This window comes from Vespula pensylvanica, chromosome 2 (assembly GCF_014466175.1).
Source record: "Vespula pensylvanica isolate Volc-1 chromosome 2, ASM1446617v1, whole genome shotgun sequence".
In the NCBI taxonomy this organism is placed as follows: Eukaryota; Metazoa; Arthropoda; class Insecta; order Hymenoptera; family Vespidae; genus Vespula; species Vespula pensylvanica.
The window spans coordinates 16,668,485-16,680,263 of record NC_057686.1 but is presented as its reverse complement, the minus strand read 5'-3'; the positions used below and the strand labels follow the sequence as shown (position 1 = coordinate 16,680,263).

Sequence of the window (11,779 nt, the reverse complement as noted above, 5' to 3'; positions counted from 1 at the left end):
ATAAATTCAAGTAATAGAACTATCATTAGAAGCACAACAAATATTACTGGCCAAGACAAAGTTTCTTTTTTCTCTTTTTTTTTTTTTTCACTATTTATAACAATAAATTTACATACTGTCAGTATACTATGAAATAATGAATCAATGCTGAAAATGCCCACTATAGAATATAATATGATAAAAAAAAGGGAGAGAGGAGCTTATAGTATAAACGAAAAAAATATATATATATATACAAGGTTTTCTTTATCAGAAATATATAAATATAATAATTATGTTATTCTCATTCTCATTCTCTCTCTCTCTCTCTCTCTCTCTCTCTCTCTCTCTCTCTCTCTCTCTCTTAAAATACAAATGATGGATATTTAAAATATAATGACTCAAATGTTTCCTTGAGAAAAATTGTACTGTTTTTATGAAATGCCTGGTTATCCAGATAATAAAAATAATAATGAAAATATAACTTGAAAATATAAACCAAATCTACTCATTTGTAATATTATATATTCATATGTAAATAGGATATTTTTTAATATTTACGTGTGATCGAGTATTATGTAATTTTATTAATATTGAAAAGTATATTTACAACCATTGTTTCTCATAAAACAATCTGAATATATAATTTATTAGCTTTAGAACTAACTAACTTCATTATGTCTAGTAATCAAAATGTCTAGATATACCAAATTTCCCATTAAAAAATATTAAATTTAAGTTAAAGAAAAATGCTTTCGAACGCAAAATTAATGAAAAGAATTATTTTATAAAAGTTATGACTCTGCCACCATTATTTAGCCATCATTTTCCTACATTTGTGAAAGATTCTTTTAATAATGATGTCAACTTATATTGGTACCATCCAGAATTTTCACAAAGTCGTTATCCACCAGGACAAGGAAGTAATCAGATCATTATTTTATATATACATATATTTCATATATATATATAAATATAAAAGAATGAATTATTTTATGAAAATGATGAAAATTTTAGAAAATTATATTTATACTTCACAGTAAGTGAAGCATGTACATTGATATGTCTTCTTGTGGCACAACGTATATCTCAAAGGAACGTGTTAATTTACGACGTAGAAAATTGTCCAGAATTGACCGTTATTATGGCTGAAGCAATGGTAGAAGGCAATGCAACTCATGCATGGATTATAAGTCAAAAACTTATTCCTCATCCATATCTTAACACCGAAGAGGCTTTACAATATGGTGGCAGAAGTCTAACTATGTTAAAAGAATGGGTATAACAAATATATTTATATTGGATAATAAAAAAATATATTTGTTAAAAATAGATAGAAACGATCATTTTTTGTTTTGTGTGTGTGTGTATATATTTATTTATTTATTTATATATATAGTATTATATACATATATATATATATACATTATATATATGTGTGTGTATGTATATGGATTTATATTTATTTTATACTTGAAAGTAATCATTTTTAAAAAGGTAATGTATTTTATACTTAAATATTTTATATCTTTTATCACACAGAAATTTCATGTTTTCCATGAAAAAATTGAAAGAAGTTTATATAATAATATAAAAAGTTTTTTACTTGATTGGTATAAAGAATCTCTGTCTACTAACTTATTCATGTTGCTTATAACATGTGGTCGTACAGTACTTTTTATATTTCAAGAAATAACATACAAGGTACGGTTTTTATTTATTAACTATCTTCACAAAAATGATGTATCTTTTCATTCTCAGGTTACTTTATTTGATTCTCACGGGCATAGTACCATAAAACATCCAAATCGAGGATTAGTCGTTGCACAGGTAAGATTCGTAATAATCATTGCAAGTTTCAATTTAATTTAGTCTTCTAATAAAGTAATAATACGTACTTGTAAATCCGTGCAGACATCAATTGAAAAGTTGGAATCTTTGTGCAATTGGTATAGCCATGAAATTGTGAATAATTGTTATAATATGGAAGCCTATCAATATGAATTGGCTTTCTTATATCCTGATAATTTATGCAAGTGTAGTAATTGCTTTAAAGATTAATAATAATTTTACATCAAATACAATCGAATTTGACTTTCAAATAATGGATATACGAAACTATACATGTATATAAAACATACATATTTTTCATAATTTATCATTGAAAAATATTTTATATCTACCAAGAGGAAGTGATATTAAATAAATCTCATATTAGTGATTACTGAAATTTTTTTATTTTTATCGGACGAGATGAACTAAATAAAATAGATTTAAGATCGATATTTATTTACAATATTTACATTCTTTTTTTCCTTAGATCATTAAAACCTGTTGCTCTACATGATAATCATGAGACTACTAAAAAAGTAATATTGCGCATTTCCAAAATTAATTTTTTAGTAGTATTATGTGTTTACAAAGATGATATACATATTTTCCATGAAATTTTTAGCTCTGTGCAAATTTCATTTTAATTGTATATAATTGGATTTTTCTTACAGTAGTTACATAAGTATCCTGAATTTCTTTCTTTTTTTTTTTTTAATTTTTTTTTCCATCTAATATATTAAGTAGCTTTATAAAATATATTTAGAAATCTGAAATTTGTGGACGCGAGATATTTCAAATTTTACTAACTTCTATGTTGCACCTTCTTGTGGTTGCTTTAAATATATTATTTTAATTTCTTAATCATAATGTATGCTCTGAATAATTTCTCTTATACCGAATAAAGTTCAAAATAGTTACAATTGTTATAAATTTATACATATAACATTACGTTTATAAAAAATGTTCTACAATAAATTTATATTGCTTAAATAGAATAATCATTTTATCATTAAATAATCACAACAAATATTAAAAGTATTTGACAATCCAATGATTATTTTTTTAAACATGTTATCTTTTTTAATTTTTAACTAAAAATAGAACTAATGCTCTACATTTATATAAAAAACAAAAGTAAATTTATTTTTTTTTTTTCGTGTTCTATGTCATTTCAGAGTTACAATGCATATAATAATGATAAAAATAAAATTTTCTTTGTCTTGTTATTAAATAGAAAAATTCAATATATAAGTATAACTGTGCCAAGATTTTTGTTTACAATACATATTTTTTCTCTTTTCGTTTTTGTATATGTGTATATATATATATATAAATTTAAGTTATATATATATACATATATATTACAAGAATAGCATAGAAGTGTGGCTGTTCATTTTATAACAATTCTCAACAACGCAATCCCTAGCAAATACTATCTACAGAAAACATTAACTAGTCTCTCTTATAATTTGTTGCTTTTCAAGCCTGATCAAGTCTCCTAAAGGAACACACGAATTTATATCCTGAAAGATGCTTGCAAATACCTTTGGTAGTTTAGTCACACCGCTTAGAATTATCGTGTTCCTATATAAACATAATACATAACATATTACTTTGTACAGTACATTCACTAAGATAAGCTTTTTCTTCAATGTACTTCGCGCCATTAATTGAGAGAATAACGATATGTAGAGCACAAATGAAATATATAACAATTTTGTACAATCTAGAATGTGTACTTGTTATAAAATGATATAAAAATATCTTTGCATTTCTTCTTTTCCATTAAATCAACAGATTTTGAAACAGTTTCTATACGTAAGACAATTATCAGATTTCAATAGAATAGAAAATTACTCAAGATTTAATACTTCAGATTACAAGCATGCAGTATATGGTAATTAGCGGACTTCTTTTTTAAATCATAGATACTATACAAAAGTAATGTCATGTTTTATCAAGGATATATGTTATATACTCAAATCTTATTTGAATATTATTTGCGTGTGTAATCGAATAAATAAAGCTCTTTATATTGAAGAAAGATATATCAAAAGGATGTTAGAGAGACTGACGAACGCGAGGCTGTGCCCATTCTACAAAATCATCAATCAATACTGGCCATGCTCCTTCTTCGTCATAATTACTCATATCAGGATTAATCATAAGCGCAAAATCTAATAGTAAGTTCCATGTATCTTTTGGAATCGATCGCTTATGATGTTCCTGGAACAATATTTTTGTGTAAATCTTTAAAAATATTTATGCTCCTTTTCTTAAATAGATCATATAATATTTTTAATCTACTGTCAAATTAATATTCTTTAGTAAAAGAGAATGCGCCTTACTTGAAGAAATTGACACCATAATTGTAGGTATTTAAATTTATCATCCAATACAATATTCCAATATGCAATTGCCATGTCAAGATCCAGTCCCTTTTGTCCTGGATTTTTTGCATAATTAAATGTAAACTGATAAAAATCTTTAAATTTTTGCGGGTCTCTTAATTCATTCTCTAAACTATTTAATCGTGCTTTTAATTTATCTATACTGTCCACTCTGAAATTATAAAATTGTCACAACTTGATTTTAGAATAGTAATAAAAATAATAGTATTAGACTTGCAATCAATAAAAAAAAAAAAGAAAACATTATTATACTAAAATCATAAATTTGATTTTTACCCTAAATCCATCATGCCATTCATAAATTCGTCCTTAGTAAATTCACATTGAGTTTCTGCTCTGAATTTCCATGCAATAATTAAAACTAATTTACTTTCTGGACTTAAACCCAAATCATCTAAAAATTTCATTATACCATCTGCAGTAATTTTGTCAGGTTCATTTGGATCTGTTGTAAACGATAACAAGCGTATATAATAAAAAAATCTTTGTATAATACAAATATACTATTAAACATAATCATTGATAATATTTTACCTTGATATCTACTAAACAATATCTCCAATTTTTTTTTATCTACAGAATTTTTAGGTTCTTTGTAATATGCTTCAGGATTTTGAAAATAATTATCGCTCGCCAGGTCTAACTTCCAATCGTTTTGAGTTAAACAATAAATTGCAGTCTGCTCACCAGTTTGTGTAAATGTTATAAACTTTTTAACTTTGTCTCTTTGTGAAAATTTTAATTTATGCTGTAAGTAAATTATATAGTAACTTTAAGTGGAATATCAAAACTGATTTTATTGAAATGGAGTACACTTTTTTTTTTCTTTCTTTCTTTCTTTTTTTTTTTTTAAACAAGAAAACATTTCAGACGCACGTACACTATTTACAACAAAAGTTATTTTAAAAACATCAATTAATAAAATCTTCAAAGTTTGTTAAATTACACAAGTTTGACAACAAATATAACGTTTCTTTCAACTTATATCAACAGAAACTTATTTTTGAAATGCTGACTTAACAAAATTTATAGGATACGTATGTCAGGCGAATGTATAAGATCTAAAGTATTTCTATATGCATAAAAAAGAAAAAAGAATTGAAAGTTAATTTTCAAAAATTTCTACATCTGATTTATACTTCATATAAAAAGATTATTGACATCGGCTAGAAATAGGTTATTTTCACGTTTTACGAAAGACAATATACGTATGTTAGATAATTAACTATACAAGTCCTTATAAATTATCTATGAATATTTTAACAGTAATAAGCATTGACGAATCGTTTCAAGGCTTACCATTTTAGCTAATTTTAGGCCCCCGAAAGCCAAAATATTATTCCCCTCACACTATACTTGACATGAACATGCGCATATTTTATGGAATATTGGAAGAAAAACCGAATGTACAGAAAATGCATAGTACGCGTAACAGTGCCATCCAACGTTACTAAGAAAACATTTTTAGTTACTCATAAATAGCGGGAAATTGAAAGCTATTCGCATTCAAAAATTCGCCATTCTTTTTTGTCAACTTATCGATTCAATATGGCAATTTTTTTTTTAATTTACGTAAACGAAAACGAATATCGTAAACAGGCATTTAAAAAATCGTTTAATTTTCAAAATTATATAGGTCAGTATCGTAAAACAATGTCACGTGATATTACGTGACATGGAGTTTTATTCAATTCGTATTTGTTACTGGCTTCGTTCTCTCTTGATAGATGATGCGTGATCCATGCTCTAATAAGCTATCTATATAATATTTATATATATATATATATATACATAAATGTATAGATGTATATATATATGTTTATATATATGTGTGTGTATGTGTGTGTGTGTGTTGTGTGGATCACATATAATCCATAAAAGAACCAGTACAGTAAGTTCTATATTATATCTAAAGTAATGTGTAAACATGTTTCCTAAGAATTCATAGTGATTGTGTTACCGGATTAATTGACATTTCAAGATCAATAATCTATTAATTTTTTACGTTCTCTCTCTCTCTCTCTCTTTCTCTCTCTCTCTCTCTCTCTCTCTCTATCTTTTGCTCTATTAATGTACATAGTATAAACAATATACATAGTATAAATAATAATATTTTTCAATATAAATCATGAATAAGTTTTATAACAGAATATATATTTTATTAGCTCTGTGATACTATGAATACTTTGAAGAAATATGATTTGTTCAACTGGACATAGATGACAATTGTGATTGTCATTTTATATTTGTAAATTATTCGTAATACAAGTGAAGACAATGTTATTGTACACATGACGATATTTAATGTTAGAATCTCAGTTAAGTGATATTAAGTAAGTACTGCGTTCTTTTTATATAATAACCATTATATTTTATATGCAACATGTATATATATATATTTTTTTTTCTATTCTGATAGGTATATGCAAGTATTACATATACAATTTTTACGACATTAACATCCGAATAATTATGAACAAAAATTTATATCGATATAAATTCAAGATGCTGGGAAAAACTTCAAACTCTGTTGTTAATATTCCTTCTTGTTATCAAGATGGATCAGGAAGGGAAGTTTGTCACTGGATAGCTCAGATTAAACTATCTAGAATTATAATATTAGCTTGTACAATTCTTTTTATTGTGCCATTACTTACACACTATTATTTATCAGAGGTATATTGTATGATCATTAATATTTTCATGTTTATCTATCTATTAATATAAATTAACTTTTACGTTGATAAATTTTTGTTTATTTTTCTAGGTAGAATCTGTTTCTCCGGATATAGATATTTATCGCACGTATTCGACGTTAGAAGTTTTTGAAGAATTTACTTCTATGAAAGCATCAGAATTAAAAATGAGAATAGAAGAAATGTTACGTATCAAAGTATCAGTAACTAACGAACTCAGAGATTTGGGTGCCAAAAGACATAGACTTCAGGTTGAATTTACTGGTTTGACGCAAAGAATAGAGAGCTTGAAACAAGAATTATTGCATCAACAAAGAGATCTCGATAGACTGAAGATTAGCGTGGAACAAGCACAAGTAGCAAAAAGAGAAGCAGTTGAAAGGAATACGCCGGAATTAGCACCACCTAAAAGAATATTGGCAAATGTTATTCCTGAAACGTTAGCAAGTACTGATCCAAGTCCATGTAGAATGTACAATTGTTTTGATCACAGTCGTTGCGTGTTAACAAGTGGTTTTCCAGTATATTTATACGATCCAGATCAATTCTCTGTAGTCAATACAGGATGGGACGTGGATGGTTTTTTAAAAACTACCATTAAACAAACTTTAGGTAAATAATATGCATAAGTTGATTTTTCTGTTATGGTTGCATCAGTGTATATATCTATATATATGTACATATATTATCATTCGTCAGGTTACAATCCACATCTTACAAGAAATCCTGCAGAAGCATGCATTTATGTGGTTTTAATTGGAGAAGCATTGTCGGTACAACAACAAGGTTATCCAAAATTCTGGACAGCTTTGGACGTGAATAAATTACAGGATCTTCCATACTGGGGAGGGGATGGTAGAAACCATATATTGTTAAATCTTGCACGTAGAGATTTGTCGGTTAATTCTGGAAGCATTTCTGTTAAACAGAATACTAGCAGAGCCATAATAGTGCAATCAACTTTTTATAGAAATCAATTCCGCGAAGGTTTTGATTTAATCATACCTCCAATTTTGGGTCCACCTGGTGGTGATGTTTGGCAAGATTGCGCGCAGATGTTACCTGCAAGAAGAAAATATTTATTATCATTTCAAGGAGAGATGAAAGGTTCCAAGAGTTCTTCTACGTTCTATCAAAATAATGATACAGAAGTAGACTTGGAAAAATTGAATATGGATGAAAATAATTTAGATGCTTTTATTATGCAACATTTAAATGACATGAATAGTGGGACTACCCTGGATAAATTTTTCATTCAATTTGAATGTATACCAGCATCAGAAGAAAGAAAAACTGTTGAAGTGCTTGATTGGTCTCTCTGTGGGACTGATTCTTCAAGAAGATCTATATTAAAGGAATCTACGTTTGCTTTGATTTTAGCACCAAGCGATGCTGCTTTGATAACTACGTCCTCTATACAGGCACGATTATACGAAGCTTTAAGATCTGGAGCAATACCAGTTATTCTAGGTGGTGATCAAATTTTATTGAGTTATAACGAAGTAATAGCTTGGCGTAAAGCAGCGATCTTTTTACCTAAAGTAAATACACGTATATCTAGAAATGGAGATTACATATATATATATATATTCTTTTTTTAAATTACAAGGTCAATTCAATGAAAAATTTTTTTACAGGTTCGAGTAACGGAAATGCATTTTTTATTGCGTGCTGTACCAGACAGCGATCTTTTATCGATGCGTAGACAAGGCAGATTAATATGGGAACATTATTTAAGTACTGCTCAAGGTGTAGTAGATTCTATTATTGCAACTATTAGAGATAGACTTGGTATACCTCCATTACCTGCACCACAAGCTGCTAGTCCAAGTGTCTTTAATGAAAGCTTTGTGGTAAGAAAACATAATATCAAATATATCATCAATATCCGTTTTTCTTTTATTTAATTTATTTTATTTTTTGTATCATTTTCAAAGCCTTTGAAAGCTGATACTATAATAGCTGAACCTGAAGCAGAAGAAAGTTTGGGTCCTTTAGAACCACCGTACGCATCACCCTCTTTTAAAAGAAATTATACTACCATGTTAATTCAGGGCCATGAAATTTGGAACGATTGGATGAATCCTTTCAATCTTTATCCTCAATTACCATTCGACACGATCCTACCGAGCGATGCCAAGTTCCTAGGTATATGAAATAAACATCAAAGATAATAATCGTAATAATTTTTAATTTACGAATATATTACATCTTTAAACGATAGGATCTGAAATGGGATTTAGACCTATTGGCAAAGGTTCTGGAGGTGCAGGTAAAGAATTTAGCGAAGCTTTAGGTGGAAATTATCCTAGGGAACAATTTACAATAGTTATGCTCACCTACGAACGAGAACAAGTTCTTATTAATTCATTAGCGAGACTTTACGGCTTGCCGTATCTGAACAAAGTGCTTGTTGTATGGAATAGTCCAAAACCACCTGTAGAAGATTTAAAATGGCCGGATATTGGAGTTCCTATACATGTACGAATTTTCTTTTTTTCTTTCTATCTTTCAATGTTATTTGATGGCACGATTTGAGAAAAGAAAACTCGATTTATTATGATAAATTTTGGATTTATACGAACACAGGTAATTAAAGCTTCAAGAAATAGTTTAAACAATAGATTTCTTCCATTCGATGCGATAGAAACTGAAGCTGTTTTATCTATAGACGACGACGCTCATCTCAGACACGACGAGATTATGTTTGGTTTTAGGTATGTTTAGTACGTGTTGTGTATTGTTCATTTAAAAAAAAAGAAAAGAGTTTATTTTATTAATAATGATATTATTATATCAATGATTTCGTTTTTCTTAGGGTGTGGAGAGAACACAGAGATCGCGTGGTAGGATTTCCTGGTCGATTTCATGCATGGGATCCAAATTTTCATAATTCGTGGAACTACAATTCAAATTATTCCTGTGAATTATCAATGGTTTTAACTGGTGCTGCTTTTATACACAAACATTATACATATTTGTATACATACTGGTTACCACAAGCTATACGGGATAAAGTCGACGAATATATGAATTGCGAAGATATAGCTATGAATTTTTTAATATCACACGTTACTAGGAAACCACCCGTTAAAGTAAGAATATTTACGATCCTTATTACAATGAATCTTCGAATAAGCACAAAGAATTTTCTTTTTCATTTAGGTAACATCTCGATGGACGTTCAGATGTCCTGGGTGTCCTGTTTCATTATCAGAGGACGATACTCACTTCCAAGAAAGACACAGGTGTATTAATTTCTTTTCTCAGGTTAGTTGAAAATTGAAAATTGTCATAAATGTTCTTTCGACTTGGTATTCTGAAATTTTTATATTTTAGGTATTTGGATACATGCCACTTTTAAATACGCAATATCGTGCAGATTCGATATTATTTAAAACGAGAATACCTCACGACAAACAGAAATGTTTTAAATTTATATAGATTCTCGGAAATGTATAGATAAAAATATGAAAGTCCCTGTGTATATATACACCCACAGTTTATATATTATTATACATTAAGTTCATTAATGTGTTTGAATTAATCGTATTATTTGATATACTTTTTCTTTAGAATAAGTCGTGTGTGAGATAGGAAAAGTAATTTCTTTCAACTGTTTTTTCCTTTTAATCGGTAGAGCCATTATTCTTTTTAATATCTCCTATATGGTAATGTCGATTGTATTGTAAAAATTTTGATCATATCAAATTTCGATTGACGTTGTTTTTAAGTGAATTTATTATTGCCCATATTTGGCAGACAAATTTTAATGAACAGCTTAGTCATAAGTTATCGATTGTTTTAAAAAATCTTTTCATCATGGCATGAGTGCATAATGCGTGTTATATACGCATTATTGTAGCAATAATATTTTCTTCGTTTCTTTTTTTTTTTTTTTTTTATTTTATTTTTATTTTTATCATAAGCGACATGACGATGGTACCTGCATTTATTAGACACGTGATAAAGAGTGTTTATTGATTTTTGACAAAAGTTGCATCATTTTTTATTTATATAAATATTAAAGCATAGAACACATTTTTACTTGTAATTTAAAATATGTCACTTATATATATATGTGTATGTGTATATTTATACATATACACATACATACAGAGCGAGTGATATAACTATATTTTGCGCAAATAACGCGTGATCATCCATGTAATCAGAGTCCATTAAGCTAAACAGATCCAATGAGTTATGCGTGATGCGAAACAAAAATATTTTCAAAACGTGACATACACACATTTTGAATTTGTATTTTATTATTAGTTGAAAAGTATGCACGGCTGAGAAAGAGATACCTCTAAAGAAATGCAAGTGCAATTAATTATATCTAATTCTGAGATACTATCAATATTATCCAAGCAAGAATTTTAATAATTATAATTATAACAATGTCTTTAATTAACACGTTTACATTTATTTACATATCAAAGAACATTATTGGAACATATGAACACCGAATGCATTTATCACGAGTTACGTCAGAAATTTGACATTACGTAGAAGACGATTTAAACGACCAAGAAAATCGATAAAATTCAATATAATGTGCGTAGGAACATTATAAGTCGAATAAGTTGTTCTTTGTAAGACTGCATGTAAAAATAGATGTTTATGGATATAAATTTATGCTGTAAAAATTAATACGTTTACTTGGAAATATCGTAAATTACAAAAAAAAAAAAAAAAGAAAACTCAAAAATGTATTTATTTTGTGAGAGAAAACGTTAGAAGAAATAAAACAAAAGAGAAAGAAGATTTGACAAGGATAAACAAGACGATTTAAGTAAAAAAACGTTTTCAAATTTGGCGCCAGAAGAAAAGAATGATAACAGCGCCACCACGGCG

At 27.9% G+C, this 11,779-nt stretch overlaps 3 protein-coding genes across 3 annotated transcripts; 2 read left to right on the top strand and 1 right to left on the bottom strand.

The window, feature by feature from the left end:
• Nucleotides 1-331: 331 nt before the first annotated feature.
• Nucleotides 332-2,497, top strand: LOC122638120. The gene is made up of 5 exons (XM_043830817.1): nt 332-902; nt 1,020-1,258; nt 1,522-1,683; nt 1,741-1,809; nt 1,894-2,497. The coding sequence occupies exons 1-5, from the start codon at nt 776-778 to the stop codon at nt 2,038-2,040; spliced, it is 744 nt and encodes a 247-aa protein (XP_043686752.1). The 5' UTR covers nt 332-775; the 3' UTR covers nt 2,041-2,497.
• Nucleotides 2,498-2,945: 448 nt separating this feature from the next.
• Nucleotides 2,946-5,672, bottom strand: LOC122637977 (DCN1-like protein 1). Its single transcript, XM_043830547.1, has 5 exons — nt 5,523-5,672; nt 4,758-4,971; nt 4,500-4,668; nt 4,161-4,374; nt 2,946-4,038 (listed from the first exon to the last, which is right to left on the bottom strand). The coding sequence occupies exons 1-5, from the start codon at nt 5,523-5,525 to the stop codon at nt 3,874-3,876; spliced, it is 765 nt and encodes a 254-aa protein (XP_043686482.1). The 5' UTR covers nt 5,526-5,672; the 3' UTR covers nt 2,946-3,873.
• A 1,023-nt stretch (nt 5,673-6,695) lies between these two features.
• On the top strand, nt 6,696-11,575 carry LOC122638200 (exostosin-3). Its single transcript, XM_043831027.1, has 10 exons — nt 6,696-6,899; nt 6,991-7,531; nt 7,619-8,460; nt 8,557-8,772; nt 8,857-9,067; nt 9,144-9,400; nt 9,509-9,636; nt 9,738-10,014; nt 10,085-10,189; nt 10,259-11,575. The coding sequence occupies exons 1-10, from the start codon at nt 6,696-6,698 to the stop codon at nt 10,361-10,363; spliced, it is 2,886 nt and encodes a 961-aa protein (XP_043686962.1). The 3' UTR covers nt 10,364-11,575.
• Nucleotides 11,576-11,779: the final 204 nt, after the last annotated feature.